At 46.5% G+C, this 27,668-nt stretch overlaps 1 protein-coding gene across 1 annotated transcript in view; it reads right to left on the bottom strand.

Moving 5' to 3' along the window:
- Positions 1 to 27,668, bottom strand: part of LOC119394751 (neuronal acetylcholine receptor subunit alpha-10-like) — a 387,146-nt gene that overhangs the window by 27,122 nt on the left and 332,356 nt on the right. The window contains exon 5 of the mRNA XM_037662057.2: positions 6,227 to 6,375. Coding sequence (XP_037517985.1) covers positions 6,227 to 6,375 — 149 coding nt within the window. The remainder of the gene's footprint in view (positions 1 to 6,226; positions 6,376 to 27,668) is intronic.

Here is a 27,668-nt window from a genome sequence, read left to right as displayed (position 1 = left end):
CATAACAACTTTGTCCACAGAAAGTTTAAGCGAAGTAGTTTTTGTTTTAGCGAAGAAAAAATTTTTTCAAGTTTAGTCCCACCATTGCATTATTTTGCTACGGGGGCAGTGCCAACCGACTGAATTTACTGCATAAAAAAAAGAGGTAATGTATTCGTAGGACATGGTTTTCAGCTCCTTATGTTAGTACTTTATGATGTATAATACATATCAAGGAGATGATAAACAGAGGTAAAAATATAACAATACGATTGGCTTAGGTGCCGAAATTCCCCCAATAATGAATCGCGTTACTTATTGCATTGTTTACGCACACCGGAGGCGGAGGAATCGGCACCGGACAACTACGCCACATAAATAGGCTGTTGTGATCTCATAACAGCTGTAAAACAGTACATGTTACTAGACTGACAAATTCTACTTTAACCAAAATCTGCTGCCTGCAACCATCCAAATAAGGATGTGAAAAATAGCTTGGCATATCCCGTCTGTAGTGTCGCGGTCGACGGACGGAATGCGTGAATACGCGGCGCGTTGTCACATCATGTGCCGTTCGTTGCGGAATACTCAGATGAACTCCGTGTGGATCCGCTATAAATTACCACGCTCACGCCTACTTTCTCCGATTTACATGAATTTTGAGACTTAACTTATTTTGACGCCAAATGATTCTCAGAGCCGCATGCAAAAGTAACGCGATTCATTATTGGGGAATTTCGGCACCTGAGCCAATCGTATTGTTATATTTTTACCTGTGTTTATCGTCTCCTTGATATGTAATATACATCATAAAGTACTAACAAAAGGAGCTGAAAATTCTGTGAATACATTACCTCTTTTTTTTTATGCAGTAAATTCAGTCGGTTGGCACTGCCCCCGTAGCAAAATAATGCAATGGTGGGACTAAACTTGAAAAAATTTTTTCTTCGCTAAAACAAAAACTACTTCGATTAAACTTTCTGTGGACGAAGTTGTTATGATTCTCAATCGTATGCACTTTTCTGCTTATTTTTTCTTGGACCACCTTAGGGTGCTACAGACGTCTGAAATTAGGCCAATGTAGCGTTTTTTCCAAGTTCAGGATTTTATTTTAAAGCCTGTACGCCGCACACAGACAAAAAAAAAACCTTAGGCGATAGTACGTTTTATGGAGAGTTCTATAAAAATAATAGATGCATTTGATCTACAGTCGTCTTTTGTAAAAAAATTCCCGAAAACGCTGCAATTTACCCAATTTTACCTACGCGCCAAGGAGTGAAAAACATAAAGCTACCCTAAGCAACTGTCCTATAATGAAAGCGCGATGCTCTAAAAACACAAAAAAGCTAGTTTCAAATGAATGCGTAAAACGGTCCATTTATAGCGAATTTTTCTTTCGTACCTGGTTTTCCACCATATCGAGAAGTTCAAATGACGCTCACGTGCCCAAAAATTTTTTTCCGCTCAAAATAGTTTGGGAAAATACTGCAGATCTAATGTCTATACGTGTGTAATTTTCTCAGATTTTTTCAGAGAAATTCATTTTTGTCGAGCGCCCTGACTGGGACAGTTGGCATGGAATGACCCGTATATATCTAGGGAAACTTTCCTGAATGAAGCTTAGTTGCGAGTAACGCCTGTCCTGTGCATCTGTGTTTCTTCCTTGTCCTGTTAGGATTGGCGCTATCCAGTATTGAAGAATATACAGGGTGTTTCAGCTAACTTGCGCCAAGTATACTTTTTTAATTTCGCGCACTCTAGAAAAAAGCTGGAAAAAAGTTTAACAGGGCAGTTATCTCAGCACAGATGAAGCAATTCGAAGTTGCTTAACAAACATTACAACTTTCCTAGTTAATGTTTTTCGTTATAGTTACTATTTTAAAGGTTAGGTAGGCAGTCTTTGTTAATTACCCAGCTTATCGGATTGGCAGTTATAATAGCATGGATAAAATATTCTGACGTTTCAGAACAAGTGCTACAACTTTTGCATTGAAGATTTTTCTCTAGAGTCAATATTAAAAAAAAACACGGTTGATCCCTCCGTCATAGGAATCGGAATAACACGAAAGTAAAGCGTGCCCTTACAGAAGTAACTGAATGTTTACTGTACATTGATATGAGAGAGTTTGTACAATGTATATTGATGTATGGCAGCTATAGCACCGTTTAATGTGGATGCACCTACTTTGATGACTGGTGGTACATCTCCATCCCGACGACTAACGTCCATGTTAAATGATTAAACAAGCCCTTGTGGTAGCTTTAGTAGTTAACGGTGAAAGCGTAATCAGAGAACGAGGTGTGATAGCCAGAAGAGCGTCGCATATTGGACGCAGAACTTGGTCGCCATCCCGCGGCATGTTAAAATGCGATTGAACACCACGGCCGGACTAGAGGGAAACGCAAAGCGCATCGTGCCGCCCCGGTAGCCCGGCAGCGATTTTTCCCGGGGCGAGCGCGTGAGCATGGAACGTGGTGTTACAGCCAGGTGTGGCAAGCGCGCGTCGCAGAGCTATTTTTGGTTTGGATTAGCGTGATGTATAGTGAACTAGAACATATATAGCGTGATGCTATGAGCGTGGCCGACGCTTTTACCGCGCTTGGGCCAATGTCGCCACCTCGCGGTGTGTTAAGGCATTGACAAAATTGAACTTCTATTGAAAACGCGCCGAATGGGACGGACGTGTAACGCGTTGCAGGTGCTAATCGCGGAGGCCATAGTAATGACGAATTACTTTACCTTACCGCTCCCAGAGGGCAACACCACCTCGCTAGCCAGGAGAGTGGCAGATATAAAAGGCGCGTTTGTAAGGCCTCTGGAATCTGTGACGGCGGCGCAGTGGATAGCGTGCCCGGCATCTGTTGTTGCGGATTGAGCGGTCGTGGGTTCGATGCCCGGTGACGGAACCTTTTTTTCTTTGCCATCTATTAGTGTACCTTTTTTTCGACGTCATTTCCGTGACGGAAATACGTCATTGAAATCTTGGTAGACCTCGGCATAAAACACTTTCGTGTTAAAAGTTCATTAGGCAATCTTTGTTAATTGCTGAGCTTAGTGGATTGGAAAAAATAATCTGACTTGCTCTATATGGCTCAGAACAATACTACGTTTATTGGAGATGCGTAGCGCCCATGCTTAATTTTTTAATACTTGGTGCTTTTTAGCTGAAACACCCTGTATGCTCTACAAATCAGCTTACCGCGTCTGGTGTTGGTAACACCCATGTTGTTGTTGGCACTGTTACGCAAGAGTAAATGACTGGTTATATAATAAAAATGCGACTCTTCAGCATATGAGTGTGCGTATACCACTTCCACATTTCTCTAGCGACATTCCATAACGTTTTGTTCAGTGTGCAAAATTACGCCACAGTCACCACCCGCGCATGCTTCGCATAGCATCGATTCCCATGGTACGTGGGATCTGCCGAATTTTTTTGTTCTTACATTTTTTTCTTACCTATTCTATTATTACCCTTCTCGCTTTCCGTAATCTCGGGTAGCAAGCCTTCCTGCCTCTCCCCCTCATTTTCTCTGCTTCTCTGCTAGCAGTGAACCTTCCGCACGTTGCTGCCATGCCACCTGACAGCACTTCTCAGTCAGTGTTTGAATGTATCGCTAATATCGTGAGGCTTCGCGGTAGCCGGATTGAAACGCTTCCAGAAAGAAAAAAGAGAAAGATGGCAAGGAAGACAGGAAGAAGCAAAGTAAAGGTGGAAATATAAAAGGGAAATTCAGAGGGACTAGACTGCAGCGTCGTAGCATGCCGAAAAATAAAAGTTAAACCACGGTAAGCAGAGATGCGAGCGTGTTTTAAAACGAGGCGAACAAGGTGCTTTCAGCTATGCAAAGTGAAGCAAGGTTACAAAGAAAGAGAGAAAGAAGGCTGCATGCTCCTTTGAAGTCAAGCCAAATTGATTTCTCGATGTCAACACCGAGTCTTCGCCTGGGTCGCTTCGAGCCGCCTTGGCTCTAATTACCATCATGGGAATTATTGACATTTCATTAGGAATGTCTGAAGCACTTGATCTTTCCGTTCTGGCGCTTTCCGACTACGTGACCCATGTAAATAAGGAAGTCGTTGCTTAAGTTCCATCGACAGGAAAGTTACAAGCACAAGAACATTACAAGGAAGTATCATTTGGAGGCAGGTCGTATTAGGACACACCGTGAATGCGTGGAGAAAACTTGCCTCTGCTTTCATGAAACACTGCTGGTGAAATTAATATTTCCGATGGCAAGACACCGACCAAACTTAAATAACGAAAAGATCGCGTAGATCCGCGAGAAAAAATAAAAATAAAGTGCCAGTGTCGAAGCGCCCTTAGTTGAAGAAAAACAGCAGGAATCGATTCTAGAAAGATTTTCGCTCCTAATTATAATTTCTCGTGTTTTACTTACCAAAACCACGATATGATTATGAGGCACGCCGTAATGGAGGGCTCCGCAAATTTCAATCACTTCGGGTTCATTAACGTGCGTCTAAATCTAAGTATACGGGCCTTTAGCGTTCCGCCTCCATCGAAAAATCAAGCTCCGTAACCAATGTACCACCACGGCAGCGTTTTCGTTCGTAAGTGGCGTTGTCCATTAGCTGGCTTTTTTCAGTAAATGTCCCACACAATGACAGGTTACAATCTCACCTTACTAACAGTTCTACATACGGCCGCGGCGGCCGCATTTTTGATGGAGCCGAAAATACTTGAGGCCCGTGCACTTTTATTTTGGCGCTCATTAAAGAACCTCAGGTGGTCGAAATTTCCGGAACCCTCCACTACGGCGTCCCTCATAATCGTATCATGGTTTTCGAACGCTAAATCCCAGCAATTATTATTATTAATAGTTCTACATAGCTTTAGAACGTTTATATGAAAACGTGTTAAGAAACCTTTCTGTTTGGAACTGGTGCTTTTTACTAAGGCCCGTTTTTCTTTACTCCAGCTCGCACCTCCTTTAACGAACAGCTGTAGAGCAATAATTAAAAAAAATTTCCCGCGTTCACGGCGTATCACGGTGTCTTCATGTCGCATCACATTGTCTGTGCCAACGATCGAACGTTAAGTTTCAGGCACTTATTGACAGTCTTAACGTGGCGAAGGTTTAAACGCTGCTAGGAAATTTTTACATAGCGCTAACAAAACCCCGTTAGTTATCTGGAACGTCCCGCTAAAACTCCGACCGTCGTTTATGCAGCCCCAATTCATCATTACAGCTGCAACTGCTACGGAAGCACGAAGCATCAGTGCACTAAGGAGCTAATATTAATTCGGGGGTACTTGGGGATGAATTTTTGTGAAGTTACTTTATGTTTTAGACTACGGCGCCGGCGGAGCCACCTAGAGGAAACGTCTGACGTAGGAAAACACTAACCACGAGGCGGAAATGCTCGCAGATTGCGATTTGCGCTTCCCTGCTCTGTGCCATCTGCGGCGATGTCGGCGACGTCGAACGTTTCATTTGGCTATGCCCCACAGTTCCATACGGAGAGAGAAGCGACAGTCTGCACCCTGCAAAAGTGTGGTCTGAGGCATTAAACATTTGAAGACGTCGTTTTTTTCCGGAGGGCCCGCGGCAATCGAGAGGAAAGTGCAGCGACTGCTGTTTGCCTTCTGGGGAGACACGGCTCTTTTTTAAAACCTGGTGACGCACCCCTGCCATCAGCTCTTCGCATGTTCTTCGCTTTCTTCCCTTTTTTCTCTATTTCTCACTCCCCCCCCCTCTCTCTCTATTTCTTTATCTGTTTTTATTTGTTTCTCTTTCTCTCTCTCCTTCTTTCTCTTTCTGTCTTGCTCTTTGCCTTCTATCTCGTTCTCTCTCTGTCTTTCTATATTTTTTCTCTTTTTTTCCCTTTCTTTCTATATCTCTTTCTTTCTATCTTTTTACTCTCTCTCTCCCGTTATGTTTTTCTCTCTGTAGTAGTTCTCTCGCCCATAATACGAGTTATCGGATTCTACGCTTGACAAATTGGCGCAGCAGGACAGCGCGCACCTGGCGCGCTTGTTCGAGGAGAGATGCATAAGATGAAGAAGAGGACGAAGAGAGCGCGCGGCGGCCGAGCAAGAACGTAGAGGCCATTTATGATGACGATAGTTTTCCCGAACGCGTGAAGGCATAACGAAAAGCAAAACAGCTCCGCCGTAAAGCTGTTGCTGCTGACTATAGCGCCACACTGAGAGGACCAGGTGGGGCGGCCACAGGCATGCATTGCAGAGCTTTGAAATAGAGCAAGGATCATCGGCGTACTGACCACGTCGAGAAGCTGCAGCAGTGACAGGTCCAGGTCCACGCGCAGTGACAATGAAGAGTTGAAAGAAGGCCGCACCGCCGGGTCGTAGTTGGACATGAGGTAGCGTGTCAGCCGGTACTCCTGTTCGTCCGCCCGACAGACGCTGCAACCTGTGCGAAAATATTGGAAACAGACAAGAATGAGAGGACTCGAACATCGCACTCAGTGCTACTTTTCTTTATCTATCTATCTATCTATCTATCTATCTATCTATCTATCTATCTATCTATCTATCTATCTATCTATCTATCTATCTATCTATCTATCTATCTATCTATCTATCTATCTATCTATCTATCTATCTATCTATCTATCTATCTATCTATCTATCTATCTATCTGTCTGTCTGTCTGTCTGTCTGTCTGTCTGTCTGTCTGTCTGTCTGTCTGTCTGTCTGTCTATCTATCTATCTATCTATCTATCTATCTATCTATCTATCTATCTATCTATCTATCTATCTATCTATCTATCTATCTATCTATCTATCTATCTATCTATCTATCTATCTATCTATCTATCTATCTATCTATCTATCTATCTATCTATCTATCTATCTCCAACGCCAGGTCATGCTGGGACGTTAATGGAAATGAGTATTATTTCCTTTCCACCTGTTCATACAGTGCTGGCTTGCATACCTCAACTAAGCGAGAGCACATGTATGATATTTTAATCACTCAGTCATGCACAAGCCAGCAAGTCGATTCTTCCGATTAAACTTACCTAAACTTCTTTTCGGAAGTTTAGTCACTGCCAGTGGAAGTAAGTTGATATCTCCAGAGAAACCATTAGGGAAAAACAAAGATCACGTATGCGCAAACTACGCGAGTGAGTAAGCTTTTTTTTTATCCGCACAGGTTTTCTCGATAGGATGAGGGTGGGAAAGTTGGAGCGAGCAGTTATATTTCATTCGTATGTTTGGATTTTTATTTGCCCATGTTCTTCGCTTAGGCATACCACCAACTTTCGATCTTACCACCGATAATACGAAAAAATAGAAATAAAATAAAGGACCGATATACCAGCCGCTTCCTCCCTGATTTTAAACAAAGCGGGTTTCGTGTTACGTTAACCGAAGTTCGCTCTTGAGTTCGCTTTTTCATTGCTGGCTTACTCGCAGCAGGAGTTTTGTTTCACAAGTCAAGTTCCATGGAAGACGAAAGAAAAAAAAAGAGAAAAAAAATGTTGCAGTGGCTTAGCTCGGCTATGCCAGGATAACGTAGCGTTAGCAAAGGTTCAGCTGATTATTCTTAGCTTTCCCGATTGTCTAGGATTAGCTTGATTATCATGCTTACTGCTACTCCAATGACACACACACGATATACGTATTATGTGGCACATGTATATTTATTTTGCCAGGCAACTACTTCGGGATCCGATGACTTAAGCTTCTCCGCTCTTCTGCGCCGTTGAGCAGCATTTACACTCTCCTCCTGTATGGCTATACCACACTGGCAAACGCCAGTGAGAGGCTCTATCAAGCGGCTCCAGCGCAGTGTCAGACGGCGACTGCACAGCGAAGGTGAAGAGCTGCGCGCGCGCCGGCGCCAGTACGTCTGTCATAGCTACGACGTCACTCCTCTTGAAAGCGCAGACCGGCTAGAGTGTACTAGAACTAGTATACTCTAGACCGGCGGCGGGGAGTCGCGCGCGGCGGCGGCGGAGTGCGCGGGAGGTGCCGGCTTCAGTGCGCAAGCTGTGTGACATCACTGATACTCGCGCATGCGCAGCACGGCTTTTGAGGAGGCACGCGAAACTGGCTCGGCTAGGCCAGTGTAGCTAACGCTACAAAAATCCCACCGCGGATTTTTTTTTTCTTCTAGTTCCGACGTGTTTGGTCTCACTTATCTTTCATCGACCAAAGGTGTTCTTAGTTTTTGTCCGTACTGAAGCATGTCGCTCTGAGTGTTATTTCCACAGTTAACATCAAGTAATTTTGCGAAAGCTTCTTTTTAAATCCGCGTACTTTTCTCTCCGAGGCAGATTGAGGACAGCGGCACAAAAATGGCATAGCATGGCATGGCAAGAACTTTATTATGGTCCAGAGAAACTACGGCCCGAGGGCAAAGCCCTCAGGCTAAGTCGGTGGCTCCGCCCACGTACGCACAACAAATGGTGGCTATTTTCTTCGGTGCCGCAAACATCGCTTGCCGCACTGTTAATCGTTCCGATTGACGTTGTATATGGCTTCGTGAGAGCAACTCCCAGTCAAAGGCGTTAGAGAAGCGAAGCTTCGCGTCCATGCAGCCCAGACGGAGGTCGGAGTTGCAGTGAAGGGTTCAGTTGATGCAGTCTGCAGGTATGCCTTATGTTTGGCGGGTTCCACTCCGCCAGTGTAAAACTGTGGGCCAGTTGTCGAATCTGCTTCGCAGCGTCCGTCCTAGAAGACGGAATTGGTACTATATTTGCTTCCTGATGTGATGCGCGAGTAGCGTCCGACGCACTGCGACGACTGGATGATCGGCCACTTTCCGTGCAGGTGCTGTTACGACACCGACCCCATCTCTCGACGGCGCGCAAGGCAGTGAAGGCACTCTTGCGCTTTTTGAGGACGATGGGCTTGTGCGAACGCCTCTTACTTGTGGTGCAGTCCCGCACGCTGCAGTGGACTCACTGCCTCTCCTTTTCTTTCTTCTTCTTCTCTTCCCTCCTCTCTTTCTCATCTTCCCCTTCCCATTCCCTAGTCCCCCAGTGTAGGGTCCACAACCGGAAGTTTTTCTGATTAGCCTCCCTGCCTTCTCCCTTTTCTTTCATTGCGATAGCAATTATATGTACAGTCTCGGCTGGATTTTGCCGTCGCCGTCGCCGCCGTCATGCACCGTATATGTATAAGTATGTATATATCTATAAAAGCCCCAAAGAAAAGTAATTCAGAAAAATGCTTCCAAACCGCGGAATCGAACCAGGGACCTCTTGCTCCGCAGCGAGTGGCGCTATCCACTACGCCACGAAACGCAGATCCTACACGTAGCTAACAGCGAGCGTTATATACACACCATTTACCGCTGTGCGGACTCAGAGACGGCAGGCGACAATAAGCGTTTCTTCATTACCAGCGAGATGGCGCTACGAGCGCGACGGGCGCATTGAAAAGTCATCGGCGAGCTCGCTCGCTTCTTATACTTGCGCAGGGAGAACCTCGCCCTTCCGCTGCCTGCTGGCGCGGTTTTCTCGTGGTGAGGGGAAGAGTAGTGTTTCAAACTTTCACCGTGATGTCCGCGCTCATGTTACGGAGCGTACGAAAGCCACTCGAGCTCAAGGGACGCCGCTAAACGAACAAACAGAAGATGAGCGCGAACTATCAAGTGTCACAGCTCGACACTTGAAGCACGGTAGTTTCCTTCGCTGCTTCGGCCGCCTTTGCAACAGGAGCGCTGTTCAAACTGAGAGTATCCATTGGCGAGCCTCACTTCGTATAGCATTAATTTCTTGCTATCGCATTCATTGCTTCGCCCTTGCGGCGAAACTGTGACTTTTTTTCTTTCCTTCCTTAATCTGCGTACAACATAAAGAAAAACTTAAAACAACTGTCAAGGCAGCGTTATAACCAACATACTGCCCCAGTACAACATTGCGCATACTATATATATCGCATAACTACACCTATGCAGGGCGTTTCAGATAAAAAAGCACCAAGTATTAAAAAATTAGGCATAGGCGCTACGCGTCTTCAATTAGCGCAGTATTGTTCTGAGCCATATAAGCACGTCAGAATATTTTTTCCGCTCCGCAAAGCTCGGCAATTAAAAAAGACTGCTTAATGAACTTTTTAAATGGGAGCTCTAGAGAAATGTCTTCAATACGAAAGTTGTAGTGGCTGTTCAGAAACATCGAATTTTTCGGTCTGTGGTAAGATAACAGCCCTGCTAAATTTTTTACGGCCTTTTTTAAATCGCGCGGATTTTAAGAACTATCACGTGACTGCAGCCTAACGCGCAGCGTTTTTAGTGCCCTCATATGTAAGTTGAACGAATTATCAAAGGCTCCTCTGCGCACGAAGGTCGATTGAGCAGGATATATCGGGGACTACGATGGACGCTTAATGATGATAGGGGCGTACCGTCTAAAAAAAAAAAAAAAAAACAAAATCTATGAAAGAGCGGCCGCCACGTCTGAGGGAATCTTTTATCTCGGTCCTTGATCACGCTTTCACCTTCGCCTCTTCCGATGTGTTTCTTCATTGGCGCGAAAAGAAAAGAAAAAACATGGCTGATCCCTCTGTCATAGGAATCGGTATAACACGAAAGTGAAACGTGCCTTCACAGACGTAGTTGAACATATGTTGTGCATTCCTTCGCCCCAAGCGCGAAGGAATGAATGCTACAGCATGAAATTGTAATGTTACGCGAAGAACGGAAAGCCGCTCGAAACTTGCAATGCGCTGCTCAAGCAGAAAGAACTCGCGGAACGAACATACACAGGATGAGCGCGAGCTGTCACAGTTTTAACTTATTTCTGTGTGTGCAGCGCGCTCCTTTCGCAAAAGCGGCTGCTGCAGTGAGCGAGGTGACCTTCGTGCTCTCAACGGAAACTTGCAGGCAGAGCACAAGACGTACAAACCGCCGAGATCACGAGATAAGCGCCCGCACGAGCGACCACGCCCTGTCGAGGCGCGCGCTAATCCGCGTGGGGGACGACTTTTAAAGCGCGCTCTTCGAGCCCTTCGCGCCATCTCGCTAGTGATAACGAAAACACGCTGTACCGCCGATCTCTGAGTACTGCCATCGGCAAATGGTGTACATAAATAGCTCGCCGTTAGCATAGCAGAGAACATGCCGTCTGTGGCGGAGTCGTTTCGCGCTGCGCGCTGGCGATCGAGTGGTCGTAAGTTCGACTCCCGGTGACGGAACTTTTTCTTATAGTTTTTTCTTTGCCATATGTTAGTCTTTATATTTTACAACGTCATATCCGTGACGGAAATGCGTCAGTGGAACTGTGGTGGACCCCGGCATAAAACACTTTCGTGTTAAAAAATGCCTACGCTGCATCAAATGCTGCCTACGGTCTCATGTGGCATTTGCTCCGTGGCTGCCGCTTTTTCGATGAAGATTTTTTTTGTTGTTGTTGAAACGGTATGCTCATTTTATCGCTTAAAGTCCATCGCAGTCACCGACAGCCTGTTCAATGATGTGCATGCGCGAAGCAGCCTTTCATAATTCGTCGTTGTCAGGGAAGCACCTGACTTCCTCAGTAGTAGCGATTTCAGGATTAGAAACATGCATATTTCTGCAAGAAAGTATGGCTCAGCGTCGTTGGCGGAGAAAAAGGGAATAGAAAGAAGACGGAGGAAAGGAGAGGTCACCTTCCCGACAGAAATTAATACCCACAACACCGAGCGACATGCCTGGGTACCTCTCTTCCGATTAGAAAAACCGATAGGTTCCCGGCGGCCCTGCGTATCGAACCCGCATTGGAGGCCGATGCTCTAACCACTCGACCACCGTGGCACAGTGGCAGCGTCATTATGTGCCCCCTATTCACGCTCTTCCAAAGTGGAGGAGGAGAAGAGCAACAAATGGTGTGGCTTAGACGATAAAAAAGAGTTGCATCATGCGTACTAAAAAGCTAAAGGTAAATGCTGTCCTGTGGGTACTCGTTGTAATCCCACTTAAAGGTCACAGATGCTCCGCACAAAAAAAAAAGAATAAATAAAACAGCTGCCAAAGGTGACGCATACGTAGAGTCGCGAAACCTCTCGGACCGTCATAGCGTTCGCGCTTGTTTGCTCGCATTTGGCCAACACTACGCTCATCGCTGCCGCACCGATGACGCTTAGGGGTACGCAAGGAGATTTAAAAGGGGGTACGTGACGATCTTTGTCTTCAGCGTCCACTGAAGTCAGCGTTCTTGTAAGAAAAGCCACGCTTGCTCATCGATAATCAGGCGTATGGAGATGGACTTGGTTTTATTTCCTTACGCATCACCGATTAGCCCCACTCGCAGCACTTATCCGTATTGATTTTTGTGGAAGATGGTTGGTGTTAGGATCAGGGAACTAACTTTATTTCGGAGGCCAAACTGTTAATGTCCTGAGGCGGGGGCCACTTTGATTTATGTAGCCGTCTGATTGTGCTTATAGCCTGGTCCTGCTCGCCAGCGATAGTTGGCCTTCAGGACTCGCTCTCATAAGCTGAGCCTCCCACTGGACTTCCGTTGGTACTTGGATGGGAGTTTCCTGTGGGTACTCGTTGTAATCCCACTCTGTACGACCGGGGGCGCTTCGCATGTAGCAGAAATCAAAGTCTCTTGTATATGTCGAGAGACAGATCGCTCTAAGCGTAGATTGCCGTGGAGGTAATTTCCCACCTGAAGTCCGCGCAGTACGACGCCTTCTTCGCCTGAGCTTCGATCGTGCTGTTGAGTTTTTCAGCTTTATTTACCGACCATCTTCTAGAACACGTTTACATTTTCTCCGTGCCCTTTCTTCTGGGTCTGATGCGATACAAAAAAAAAGCAGACGCTTACGAATGAAGAATTGTCACGCTGATAACAGGAACACAAGCGAAACCGGCCGGGACAATGGAGCAGGCGTCTAAGAAGACCGCGTCTCCGGCGCCGGTCTATCTTAAATTAAACATCGCTTTCCGAGGCAACGCCTTTTGTACCGGAAGAGTCGACGAGAAAGTTTCCGAGCCAGCAATGCGAGATTCGCTTTTCATTCTTTCTCTCTTTCTTTGCGTTCTTTTTTTTTTTTGTCTCCGAAAGCAGTTACCATGGTGGGTTCGGCTCTCCTAAACGAGATTTTCGCCTCCGACATTTGCCCTATACCTTGCTTCCGGTTTCAACCTTTCTCGCTCTTTGCCTTCTTATTTTTGTTTTCGCAGGCGTCGTCGCTGCTTCTCGACCAAGGACTTCTCGTTGTTTACACAGACAAGCATCGCGCGGCGGGAGGGTCTCACTTCTTGTTTCCAGTCCGGCGATCCGCTCCTGACATTGCGCCCGGCGCAGCTCTCGTTCGCTCCGCGAGAAAGCGTTAACTCCGCAGAAATCAGCGGCGCGCGAAGTTTCTCCGCGCGGGACTCTCTCCCTTTCCCCAATTCGCGCTATGCCGACGCAGCCGCGTCGGCGAGGAAAACACACGCCGTAAACCCTAAAGGAACGAGAGGTTACCTCCGAGCGAAGGCCATGCAAACGGCGTTAAAAAACAAACACCCAGTCTATGTTCTCGCTGGAAACGTTTCTTACTTAAGGAAATAAACAAATGGGAATCGATAAAAAATAGAAATATTTGGAAATGTGGCAGAATTTCGGCCGCAACAGAGCGAAGAAGGAGCGAAATCAGCAAAAATATTCGCTTTATGAACTTTGCCCCCCAACCCCGCCGACCTCCTCCTACCAAGTTGTTCTTTATTTTACCGTCTAGCGCGGAAGACCTGGGTCGAAAGGTTTCAAGCTAACGCACGCGAGGAGCTAGGTGCACGGCGGCAAATTCTGCTGAGCCAGCCCGAACTGGGCCTCCTTCGTTCTCTAAATCAACTTTCTTACCGTTTCTTAGCTCGATTTTTTTTTTTTGCGATGAGATATAACACCTCTCACGGGCGAACCTAGAAAAAATATAGAAAAAAACGGCGATGAACTCGCGCTCACCACTTCTGAGCCACGCGTTATGGCGCTTCTATCGAAAACCTTTTAGGCAGGCTTTGTCGAAAATTTTTGTCCCGAATTTGGCGGCCCTGTTAGCGTTATACTTCATTGGCGCTGAAGAGCTGTTGAGAAGGAAGGCGCCCCCCCCCCCCTTTTTTTTTTCGCCCCATTCTTTTCGGGATATCGGGGTACTATCGGGAAGATTTTCTGGGGCTCTCCGTATGCTCTCAACTTTGTGACGAGCTCCGTTGAATTTAACGAAGCAAGCTTTCCCATAGCGTACGTAGGTACGGCTTCGCTTCCCGGAGAAGAAAAAGGAAGAAAGTTTGAAGCCTGCTAATGCAACCACTTAGCCGAGAGAGCTCTTCATTTTGCCGTTTCAAGATGAAAAAAAGTCCGCGCTTAAGAGTTTTGCCTGATTTTGCCTCTTCATTTTGCGTTCGGATATGCGACGCGAGAGATTTCGGGAGATAAGAGCTCGATGTCATGGAAGGCACGTATTTAACGTGAAGCACGGAAATTGTGGGCGTAATAAAATGATCTCTAAGCGGAGTCGTTTAGGTACGTTGCGCTTTAGCTGACTCAAAGCGTATCTCAGTCTCCACAATCATCATCATCATCATCAGCCTGTCTACGCCCACTGCAGGGCAAAGGCCTCTCCCATGTTCCGCCAATCAACCCGGTCCTGTGCTTTCTGCTGCCACGTTGTACCTGCAAACTTCTTAATCTCATCTACCCACCTAATTTTCTGTCTCCCCCTCACGCGTTTGCCATCTCTTGGAATCCAGTCAGTTACCCTTAATGACCACCGGTTATCCTGCCGACGTGCTACGTGCCCGGCCCATATCCATTTCTTCTTCTTGATTTCAACTATGATGTCCTTAACCCCCGTTTGTTACCTGACCCACTCTGCTCTCTTCCTGTCTCTTAAGGTTACACCTATCATTTTCCTTTCCATCGCTCGCTGCGTCGTCCTCAATTTAAGTTGAACCCTCTTTGTAAGTCTCCAGGTTTCTGCTCCGTAGGTAAGTACCGGTAAGATGCAGCTGTTATATACCTTCCTCTTGAGGGATAGTGGTAGATTGCCATTCATGATTTGATAATGCTTGCCGAATGAGCCCCAACCCATCCTTATTCTTCTAGTTATTTCACTCTCATGGTTCGGCTCTGCGGTTACTACCTGTCCTAAGTAGACGTACTCCTTTACAACTTCCAGTGTCTCGCCACCTATCGCTATACTATCAATCAGGTGATAGAGAAATGCGCGGAATACAACCAACCCCTATACATAGCCTTCATAGATTACGAGAAGGCATTTGATTCGGTGGAGACATCAGCAGTCATGCAGGCACTGCGGAATCAAGGCATCGACGAAGCCTATATAAACATAATGGAAGAAATCTACAGCGGATCCACAGCCACTATAGTCCTCCATAAAGAAAGCGACAGAATCCCAATAAAGAAGGGCGTACGGCAGGGAGACACGATCTCTCCAATGTTATTCACCGCGTGTTTACAGGAAGTTTTCAGGGCCCTAGATTGGGAAGATTTAGGGATAAGAGTTAATGGAGAGTATCTCAGTAACCTACGATTCGCTGATGACATTGCATTGATGAGTAACGCGGGAGACGAATTGCAGCTCATGATTACTGAACTGGATACGGAAAGTAGAAGAGTAGGTCTGAAAATTAATATGCATAAAACTAAAGTAATGTGGAACAATCTTGGCAGAGAACAGTCTCCACAATACGACCAGTTATATAGCTTAAGGGAGTTAGTGCGGGCTGCTGAAGTATCGCTATGGAGTTTTATTCGCTTGTTTGAGGCGTCTGGTTTGTGTTACGTCATGCTGCGCGTGACCGAGTGTGGCTTAGCTACAGCAGGAGATAGATAGATAGATAGATAGATAGATAGATAGATAGATAGATAGATAGACAGATAGATAGATAGATAGATAGATAGATAGATAGATAGATAGATAGATAGATAGATAGATAGATAGATAGATAGATAGATAGATAGATAGATAGATAGATAGATAGATAGATAGATAGAAGGGGGTAGAAGAAAAGGAGCGATGAACAACAATGCTAAACTGCTGTAGTAAACAACGTGCATATTCTCGCGATTGTTGGCGTTGTCTATCTTTGCTGTTTGATACCCAATTTTCTGACACCCGGAGTAGCAAGCCAGGGGGGGGGGGTCGACAAACCAGGCTAACCTCTCCGGGATTTTCATTAAAGATTATTATCTCTCTCTCTCTCTCTCTCTCCAATTTTTTTTTATTGATATGATATATAAGGAGATGTTGGCGCACAATTATGGCGCCGGCTACTCCTTAGCCCTTGAGTGAAACTTGAACACGTATCTTAAAGTAAAACATACAAGGCAGTTCATGCAAAATAGAACACTCGGGCACACATATGCAAAAACACACTTATAGGCACATATCACAACAAAATGATAAAGAAATGTTCCAAAGACAGCGAATGAAGTCTCTGATAATGTCCGTCGTTAATATTTGGTCCGACCAGCACAAAACAGCAAAGCACACGTCTGGTCTTTAAGAAGATGTATTCGCTCGTGAGTACATAACAGTCGATACGTTATTCACTTCAGCACACACATATGATGGGTGTCATATGAGACTGCGCATAATAAGTACGACATGTGTTACACAAATGAAAGTGCGGTATTTCTTAGTACTTGTCAGCAATGCCGCTGTCTTGTAAGAAACGTGTTAACGCTTTTAAAGCTTGCGTCTGTAGAACTCTAGTTGGCCACGGGCCCAGAAGTTTCCTCAAGCTAAACGGTCTGCGGTCTAATGCCAACAGTTCCGATTTAAGACGGCGTCGCGGCGTGTCATGATGTGGACAGTCTATGAGAAGGTGACATACGTCTTCATCTATAAATCCACATTCGCATTCGGGAGTTTCAGCTCTACCAATTCTGTGCAAAAAATGTTTTGTGTATGCGGTGCCTAGCCTCAATCGGTGAATAAGAGTTTCCATACTTCTATCTAATGCTAGCGTAATTTTGAATTCAATGAATGGATCGATGTGATATAAATCACAGCTCTTTGTACTTTGGTCGAACCAAGCAGTTTTGCTCATTCTGAAAGTTGTAGCCTTTATAAGACCACGCAATTCATTTTTCGAAAGTGGTAAAGAAACATATAGCCGATCTAGAAAACCAAGTGAACGGCACCATAAATGTTCTTCGTCGCATTGCGGGGACAAAATGGGGCGGAACATCGGCGTCACTACTACACGTCCATTGCGCTCTTATCAGTCAGAAGATTGCCTACTCCGCGCCAGTTCTCCACAACATATCCCAGACGTCTCTACAGCGACTTCAACTGCTACAAGCACGAAGCCTGCGCGTATGTCTGGGGGTTCCACAGGCAACATCAAGTTCTTTGACATTAGCAGAGGCACGGGAACCCAAATTTATAGTGATTCGAAATGTGGAGACCTGTCGGCACCTCTTTCGCCTAGTCACACAACACCCTTCACATCCACTCATATCACAAATTGAGAAGCGTCCCGGCACGCAAATACACCGTGTGTACCAACAGTACATTTCACGGCTTCCTGCGCCGACACATTGGCCGCCGGACTTGAACTATCCGCCCTGGTTGCTAGAGCTACCAACTATTGAAACGTCAATAGAAGGACTGCATAGTAAACATGACGTACCAGCCATTGCCGCTCTGCAGTTGGCCTCACATCACCTGTTTGACAGATACCAAGGCTACACTCACGTGTACACTGATGGCTCCGTCAACAAAGAGACTGCGACATCAGCATTCATCATTCCAGAGTTACATGAGGAACATGCATGTCGGCTGAGTCATCTTTCCTCTTCAACAACATCGGAGCTTGTAGCTATTTTGCTAGCCATAGGCTTTATTAAACTGTCAACGAGGCCCAGAAGGTGGGTGGTAATCACGGACTCCCTGGCGGCTCTTGCGTGTGTGGAAAATGCCACTTCAGGAAAAATAGATATGCGTATAGTATACGCAATCTTGAAAGAACTTTCAGAAGCTACGGAGTCAGGTCATCACGTGGCATTTCAGTGGGTTCCCAGTCACTGCGGAATCAAGGGAAATGAAATGGCAGATGAGTTGGCAAAAGCCGCTCATAATTACACACAAACCCACCTCATTCCTGTATCCCAATGTGATATAAACCGAATTTTACGAAGAACAAAACGTGAATTATGTTTATCCACCTGGTTCCCGGACAGCACAAAGGAATCGATTCTGTACGCTGTTGACCCTAACCTTGAGTGCCAATTAGACCCCCAGCTCCCAAGACGTATCGACACACTCATTCATCGCCTAAGACTCGGAACCGCTTACACAAAGCACTTCTTATTTCGGATTCATCGTGCATCATCGTCAACATGTTCATGCGGCCACGACGACGAGGATGTGCATCATCTGTTGCTCGACTGTCCGAAGTACGACACGCATAGACAGCGACTCGAACAAGAACTTCACACGCTGGACTCTGAACGAACGTTTTCCTTAGCGAAAATACTAGGCCCATGGCCGACTAGGATAAACCGTAAAGCAATGAAAGTGCTCCAGCGTTATTTTGAAGACACTAATATTTGCGATGGGTACTGAGTTCTTGAACTTATACGACTGTAGATATGTACATATGTATATATATTTTTTTATTTATTCTGTTATGTTAACAACTATGTGGAAAGGGGTAGCCGTCACCAAGCAATGGTGACAACAACTCCTTCATTTATTTTCTATTTCAATAAAAAAAAAAAAAATAGTAACATCTTTACGATGTGCTTGTCGTGCCGCTTCATCGGCAGCTGTGTTTCCAGGAATGTTGCAATGGCCAGGTATCCATTGGAATTTGATTTCATGTTGTGCCTTGCTTGCTTTGGTGAGCTCTTTCAGCGTTTCGTATGTCATGCTTGCTCTAGCCCATAAGCACTAATAAAAAGAATTGGTTCCCAATCGTACAACAGCAGGTCGCGGGATCAAATCACGGCAGCGGCCAATCCCGCGACCTGCTGTTGAAGCCTGCATTTCGCCTTCATGAGAATGCGAACGTCAATCTGATGAAAGCGAAGTGCTGGAGGCCCGTGTACTCAGATTCAGGTGCAGATTAAAGAACCCTAGGAGGTCGAAATTTCCGCAGCCGTCCGCTACGACGTCCCGTATGATCATATCGCGGTTTCGGGACGTAAAACATCAACATTTATTATTATTACTCAATCAAAACACAGTGAAAAAAAAAAAAACAGGCATGAAAGTGAGAGCAAACAAGAGAACCCCGGGAGAAGCGACGACAGCTGAATGCATAAAAGTGCGACTGAGAATGAAATGATAATAAGAGCAACTTGATATAGAATTATGCGAGAAAAAAAGAAGCTTATGCATAAGCAGAGGAGGACGCGCAGAAAAGAACACCATACGGTTGGGACTATGAAAGGTTTATTTTGTAAAAACACCGGCTATAAACAAACAAGCAAACAAAAATCTTCCCTTGAAATCCAAGGTTTGACGGAATCCCGTCTGGTCGGGAGGAGGCATTGCAGAAAAGGAATAAACGCCGACCACAATAAAAACACTTTAAAAACAAACAAGACGTTTCGGCTCCCACACGGGAGCCTTGTTCACAAAGAAGTGTAAAGTCAGTTACGTTTCAATAGGTGCCGCAAGCATCGCGCATACACGTGAGGAAAGTTTCCGTCGTTGCGGTTGAGCGTGCGCTCTGTCGTCTGTATTATCAAGGATTCCAGATTAAGGCGCGAAGACAATTTTCTTTCTTTTTCAATGATGCTTGCGCTGTCCCAATCGATTACGTGGCCAGTCGATTCTGCGTGTTCCGCCAAAGCATTAGATGCAGCGTTCTTTTTCTTGACGTCGTAGCGGTGTTGTTTCACTCTCTGCTCGAAATTTCCCGTCTCGCCCACGTAAACATGATCGCATCCGGCACAAGGGATGCTGTATACCACTCCGGGATATTTTTCTTTTGCCAATTTTTCTTTCACATTCACCAGCGAGTGTTTTAGCTTGTTTGCTGGAACATGGGCGATTTGCACGTTGTATCTGCTGAATACCCGGGCCAAAGATTCGCTGATTCCGGGCACATATGGTACCGCTGCTCGCTTTTTTGGGGGCGCGTCAACATGACGTGCAGAGCATGACAGTCTGTTTTCAACAGAGCGAATAAAAGAATCCGGGTACCCACTAGAAGTAAGGTCGTGATGCGCCTTCATTACGTCGGCCGAAGCATCTTTTGGGTCCGAACAGATGCGGTTTCCTCGAAGCAGAAGGGAAGAAACAACTGACCGTTTGTGGGAGGCTGGATGCATGGAATTAAAATTCAAATAACGACCAGTGTGGGTGGCTTTTCTATACACGCAAAACGATAATGCATGGTTGTTGTGCTTGACCAGTACGTCAAGGAAAGGGAGTTGGCCATGCTGTTCTTCCTAGACAGTGAACTTGATAGCTGGATTCATGTTATTCAGATGATTCGTGAAGGCTGGGAGAGTGTACCTCTTAATTAAGATGAGACAATCGTCAACGTAACGAAGAAAAACTTTTGGCTTCGGGGTAAAGGAATTCAGGGGACGTTTTTCAATCAATTCCATCGTTAAATTGACGGCCGTAACTGATACAGCGGCCCCCATCGCTGTTCCGTGCACCTCCCTATAAAATGTGCCCTCGAAGACGAAATACGTATTGTCAAAACAAAACTTCAAAAGCCTTCGAAGGTCCGGTACATCGATGGGGCACCTCTCGGCAAGAGTTCCGTCCGCTTCTAGAGCCGCGGTGCATGCTTCCATAGCCAAGTCCGTCGGGATACTTGTGTATAATGCTTGGACTTCGAAGGAGACTAGCATTTCGTCGTCGTCTAGTGTGCAGTTGCGCACTTTCTCGACGAAGTCTAAGGAGTGATGAACATGCGTAGTTTTTCCCGCGATGGGAGAGAGCACTTTGTGCAGAAAACGGGACAATTTGTGAAGCACGTTTTAGCACAATTCGATCACAATTCGAGGGCACATTTTACACGCAAGTGCACGGAACAGCGACGGGGGCCGCTGTTTCAGTTGCGGTCGTCAATTTAACGATGGAATTGATTGAAAAACGTGCCCTGAATTCCTTTACCCCGAAGCCAAAAGTGTTTCTCCGTTACGTTGACGATTGTTTCATCATAATTAAGAGGGACACTCTACCAGCCTTCACGAATCATCTGAATAACATGAATCCAGCTATCAAGTTCACTGTCGAGGAAGAACAGCATGGCCAACTTCCTTTCCTTGACGTACTGGTCAAGCGCAACAGCCATGCATTATCGTTTTGCGTGTATAGAAAAGCCACCCACACTGGCCGTTATTTGAATTTTAATTCCGTGCATCCAGCCTCCCACAAACGGTCAGTTGTTTCTTCCCTTCTGCTTCGAGGAAACGGCATCTGCTCGGACCCAAAAGATGCTTCGGCTGACATAATGAACGCTCATCACGACCTTACTTCTAGTGGGTACCCGGATTATTTTATTCGCTCTGTTGAAAACAGATTGTCATGCTCTGCACGTCATGTTGACGCGCCCCCCAAAAAGCGAGCAGCGGTACCATATGTGCCCGGAGTCAGCGAATCTTTGGCCCGGGTATTCAGCAGATACAACGTGCAAATCGCCCATGTTCCAGCAAACAAGCTAAAACACTTGCTGGTGAATGTGAAAGAAAAATTGTCAAAAGATGTTTACGTGGGCGAGACGGGAAATTTCGAGCAGAGAGTGAAACAACACCGCTACGACGTCAAGAAAAAGAACGCTGCATCTAATGCTTTGGCGGAACACGCAGAATCGACTGGCCACGTAATCATTTGGGACAGCGCAAGCATCATTGAAAAAGAAAGAAAATTGTCTTCGCGTCTTAATCTGGAATCCTTGATAATACAGACGACAGAGCGCACGCTCAACCGCAACGACGGAAACTTTCCTCACGTGTATGCGCGATGCTTGCGGCACCTATTGAAACGTAACTGACTTTACACTTCTTTGTGAACAAGGCTCCCGTGCGGGAGCCGAAACGTCTTGTTTGTTTCTAAAGTGTTTTATTGCGATAGCAATTATATGAACAGTCTCGGCTGGATTTTGCCGTCGCCGTCGCCGTCGCCGCCGTCATGCACCGCATAAGTATGTATATATATATAAAAGCCCAAAAGAAAAATAATTTGGAAAAAATAGTCACAGTTTCGCCGCAAGGGCGAAGCAATGAATGCGATAGCAAGAAATTAATGCTATACGAAGTGAGGCTCGCCAATGGATACTCTCAGTTTGAACAGCGCTCCTGTTGCAAAGGCGGCCGAAGCAACGAAGGAAACTAGCGTGCTTGAAGTGTCGAGCTGTGACACTTGATAGTTCGCGCTCATCTTCTGTTTGTTCGTTTAGCGGCGTCTCTTTAGCTCGAGTGACTTGTACGCTCCGTAACATGAGCGCGGACATCACGGCGAAAGCTCGAAACATTCCTCTTCCCCTCACCACGAGAAAACCGCGCGAGCAGACAGCGGAAGGGCAAGGTTCTCCCTGCTAAATATAAGAAGAAGCGAGCGAGCTCGCCGACGACTTTTAAATGCGCCCGTCGCGCTCCTAGCGCCATCTCGCTGGTAATGAAAAAACACTTATCGCCTACCGTCTCTGAGTCCGCCCAGTGGTAAAGGGTGCGTATATAACGCTCGCCGTTAGCTATGTGGAAGATCTGCGTTTCGTGGCGTAGTGGATAGCGCCACTCGCTGCAGAGCAAGAGGTCCCTGGTTCGATTCCGCGCTTCTGAAGCATTTTTCTGAATTATTTTTCTTTGGGGCTTTTATATATATATACATACTTATACATATACGGTGCATGACGGCGGCGACGGCAAAATCCAGCCGAGACTGTCCATATAATTGCTAGCGCAATAAAATGCTTCCGAAGCGCGGAATCGAACCACGGACCTCTTGCTCCGCAGCGAGTGGCGCTATCCACTACGCCACGAAACGCAGACCTTCCGCATACCTAACGGCGAGCGTTATATACACACCCTTTACCACTGGGCGGACTCAGAGACGGTAGGCGATAATAAGTGTTTCTTCATTACCAGCGAGATGGCGCTAGGAACGCGACGGGCGCATTTAAAAGTCGTCGGCGAGCTCGCTCGCTTCTTCTTATATTTAGCAGGGAGAACCTTGCCCTTCCGCTGTCTGCTGGCGCGGTTTTCTCGTGGTGAGGGGAAGAGGAATGTTTCGAGCTTTCGCCGTGATGTCCGCGCTCATGTTACGGAGCGTACAAAAGTCACTCGAGCTAAAGGGACGCCGCTAAACGAACAAACAGAAGATGAGCGCGAACTATCAAGTGTCACAGCTCGACACTTGAAGCACGCTAGTTTCCTTCGTTGCTTCGGCCGCCTTTGCAACAGGAGCGCTGTTCAAACTGAGAGTATCCATTGGCGAGCCTCACTTCGTATAGCATTAATTTATTGCTATCGCATTCATTGCTTCGCCCTTGCGGCGAAACTGTGACTATTTTTTTATTGTGGTCGGCGTTTATTCCTTTTCTTCAAAAATCTTCCCTTGTACGCGAAAAAAAAAGAATTATACATAAAAAGAAAAAAACAAGGTAAAAATAGGAAATGTAAGTTAGGTTATTGGTGGTATGTCGTTTCTTCGAGTGCAAGTGCATGCAGTTTTTTTTTTCAATTTAAAACCGGTTTATTTTCTCGAGAATAAGCTTAGAGAATAACAACTCTGTTGTGTTCTTTTCTGTATACGCTCCCTGCCTGTTTTGCGCGCTCAACTATTCCGATTTAAAGAACCGAGATAGTGAATTCAGGCCTATATTGCTTACAACCTGTGGTCGTGGCTCCGGAAGCTTTTACTGTGAGGATTTTGCTTCGTGGGATAGTGCAGCATGATAGTGTTTGTGTATTGTAGAAGCGCTGTGTTTTCGGCTGCGCAATATTGCAACCTTCCCATACCTCTGGGGGTTGGGGGGGATAAACATTATTGAAACGAAATGGTAGTGGGAATGGCGAAGCTTCTACATCTTGATTAATAAAATGCATTGTAGCTACGTCTAGCGTAAGTTTGTGGAATGATGGCCTTTGTTCCAAAATTTTGGTGCGCAGTGTCGCACCGTCGTTCGTGTTTAGAGCTTTTCTTTTGTTTCAAAGGATAAAAACGCGATGGACGAGATGCTTCAGAGAACAAGGCACGAATCTGCATACGAACAGTTATTCTGTGTATGCAAGAGAGGAAATTAGCACATGATAAACTCAGGTTTGCTGGTGACAACTCAATTAGTGGACTGAGATTGAGTGAAGACAGTGTTACTGTCATAACAGTGGCAAGCCAGCCTAAAAAGCACTAGCCGACATTGTCCGTAGTCGAGCCAGCCGTAGTCACCAATTAGCCAATAGCAGCCAACATTAACCAGTGATAACTATTACTGGTTGTATACGAGCAAGCACGGTATGCGAACGCACCGTCGCTCTCAGATCGCAGCGGTTTCACTAAGACATGCTGTCGCACACAGAAATCTACAATGTGACAGCCACATTTAGAAGTGCCATCGTATGAAAGCTTAAACGTACCAACAGGTGACCGTCAGACACCGCCTGAACGTCACCTCTCCGCGAAAAATCAAATTTCACTGAATAAAGTTCCATCTCTCTCTCTCTCTCTCTCTGGAAACGCCGAAAACAAAGAAGAGTGACACTCGGTCTGCGCGTTTGCGCTCGCACATCATGATTATGTACCGTAGTAAGAGGGAAAGGCGGATTAATTGGTTTGGATTAATTCTTGCGCACACTGAACGAAGACCAAACGAAGAAGACACGAGGACCAGTGCATACTTCAACTGAACTTTATTCATAACGCCACACGTACAAATACCACCGAGAACCATCTCATGACCACCGTGCATGGGCAACAGATAACACATTTCACATGAAAAGCACTGAAAAACAACAAAAAAAAACGATGCGCTGTCTCCTATTGTTAAGCAAGTTAATTTCCCTATCATCCAAAGTGACAGGCGGATGGCTCACACATGCGTCTGCGCTGGTCCTTGTGTCTTTTTCGTTTCGTCGTCGTTTAGTGCGCACATTTAGATCAAGAATGAATCTGTACCGACTAGGCCGATTATTCCTTCTCCATTCAGTTGAAAGGTCTCTCGTTGCCATGACAAAACTCGCCATCATTGCAATGTTCTCGTGGGCCGCTTGAGCACCAAGTGATTGTTTCTTGGCCCCATAGTGGGCTCATTCCATTAGAAAAGAGGAATAATCATCATTGTTATCGGGTTGCGCTTCAGAAGAAGAACATGGCATTGGTTGACCCGGGTGCATCTGCCCGGGCCAAGCAACCGTGTGCAGCGCCGGCAAGCCTACGGGCGTTGTCCAGCGAGGCGTCCTCCGCCTTCCACGATCGCCCACCTTGGGAAGGGAGACGCCGCGACCGCTACTACGCGCTGGCAGCCATCTTAATTGCCCTGGCCGTGTTTGGATGGGCGTTGTTAAGCCTCACTGCCGATCGGATGGGCGCGGCCTCGTACACCGAGCAGCGTTTCTGCTGTTCTCACCTCCTGGCCACCCTGGCAGAGGTCAGTGTATAACCTCGTCGGTCTGCCAAGCTCACATCAGGGTGATGAAGTCCTATACAGCCTTGATGTGAATCTGGTAGACTTATTCCTGTTTCCAAATCTACAGAAAATCCTGAAAGGTCACCGTTTCGATGGTGTTCGCGCCATCCAACAAGGTTTCTGAGACAGTTCACGGTAGCTGACTTTCAGCGAGCCTTTACAGCGTGGTAACCGCGTTGTAATCGGTGTATCGATGCCAAAGGGAACTATTTTGAAAAATCCAAATAATATGAACCTATCGGATCAATAAATTATTTTTGCCTGACACAGTCTCACTACTTTACGGACAGACCCTGTATATGCGCTTCAGGAGTAAATGCTTAGCTCGCTATGTCTTAGGTGTCATGGTGTCCATTTTGAAAAAGGCGACCTCCTTTGTACGTGCGTCCGGCGTCCCTGATGACCTCGTTGGCGACACGCCGATATCCTTTTGGATCATCCGCTTATGTTTCTGTATAGAAAATTTTTACGATATTACAGCAGCTGCTGTTGCGGTCTCTTTTGTGACTTAGGGCTATATGCATAGCGTTTTCATACCTGGTCAAGACCAGTCAGGACAACACTGACCTTACAATACGAGTCAGACCGGCGATTCAAATCATTATAGAAACAAAGAAACTGCGTAGGAGTGGTGTCCATGAGAGCAGGTTATGAATTTAACATATTTCGGCCCATTGACAACGATAAAATTTATGGTTGAAAAAGATCGATTCAAAGCATGTCCGCCGTAAACTGTTTCCCTGCTCGTCGTCCTCTTCAGTTTGCAAGGTGCTGCTGTTTAAGATGGTAGGCCCAGAACAACTTGTAGTCTTGCTTGGGCCATGCCAGGTCTTGCCACTCAAGCTGGATATGTCGGTTAGTCTTGTATCGCCGTAGATAAGCGCTGTGCTCAGGAACTTTATCTAGGAACAATTTCTTTCGACCAATAGTAAGAGTCCGGGTATCGGCACTGAGCGAAACGGCCGCTGCGCGCTCTGCCAGAAATATTTTTCTCATGTCTACAACAATCACCTTATTCTTCTAGCGAAGCACGTGGCCCGCACATGTTGCTCTCTTCGTACTGCTGTCAACAACAGCACTGAAGGCACGCGAATGTTAGTGTTGGTACCCCCTTAACGCACCACTGAATGGTGTAGATTGTTCATGCAGTTCAACGCGCAACCAACACTGTTCCCAACGCAGGTTTCCAACTTGAGCCTGGCGCCTTGCAACTCGTTCTTCGACTTCGTGTGCTTCCGACGCGCCGGCATCGAACGTTTGGGCATCACCCTGAAGAACCTGCTGAGCGACGTCGTGTCTCCCATTCTTCATGGCGCCGCCAGAGAGCCCGTCTCCGACGTGCTGCGTCTCTTTCACGCCAGCTGCACTCGGGCGGCCGTCGACACTGGGCTTACGTTGCCCGAAGCAGTGCGCAACTTCATTACCACTCTTCGGCTACGAGTGCCTTTGCCCCACACCGACATGCTGGTGCTGCTGGGAGGCATGCGACTCCGGTACGGCGTCGCTGTCGGAGTGAATATCACATTCACCATGGAGCTCAACGGAAAGTCAGCCATTCTGAACCTGACGGCGCTCGATGCGAACAGCGTGAACGAGTACAATGCTGAGCTCGTCCTACGGGCGTCCAACCCTTTGCTGAACACCGCCACGACCCTAAAAGAACTGATAAGTTTGTACAAAGACCTTGCTGAGTGGTCAGACTTTCCTTCGGCGGGCATAGACTGGGACGCGCGCCGCCGTTCTTCGAGCCAGCAGATGTTAGACTCGGAAGCCCTGTTGAGACATTGGAAGCCTTTTCTAACTTCCGCAGGCGTTCTGGAGCGAACGAGCGCTCTCGCAATACACGCCACTGATAGCGCGATGCGTGTCTTGGAAGCGCTAATCGCACCGGAGCGTTGTGCCGTGGTCATGACGTACCTTGTGGTGAGGGCGATGGAGGGGCTGCATGATCTGGCGTTCCTTACGGCAGCCCACTCACCCCAATCTTCGGCCAACGGACAGTACTGCGTCGAGAAGACGGAGTCACTACGGGGCTTATGGGCTATGGCCACGTTTGAGCGCCTAAAATCGCCACGCCGGAACGTCTATCTCTCGCAGGTAATGTTACTATACACATAGGCATACACATACGCATATGCCTTCACTAATTATAGTCCTGCGCG

The sequence above is a fragment of the Rhipicephalus sanguineus genome, chromosome 5 (genome assembly GCF_013339695.2).
Source record: "Rhipicephalus sanguineus isolate Rsan-2018 chromosome 5, BIME_Rsan_1.4, whole genome shotgun sequence".
Lineage (NCBI taxonomy): Eukaryota > Metazoa > Arthropoda > Arachnida > Ixodida > Ixodidae > Rhipicephalus > Rhipicephalus sanguineus.
The sequence above is the reverse complement of the archived record's forward strand: the minus strand, read 5'-3'. Positions and strand labels throughout refer to the sequence as shown.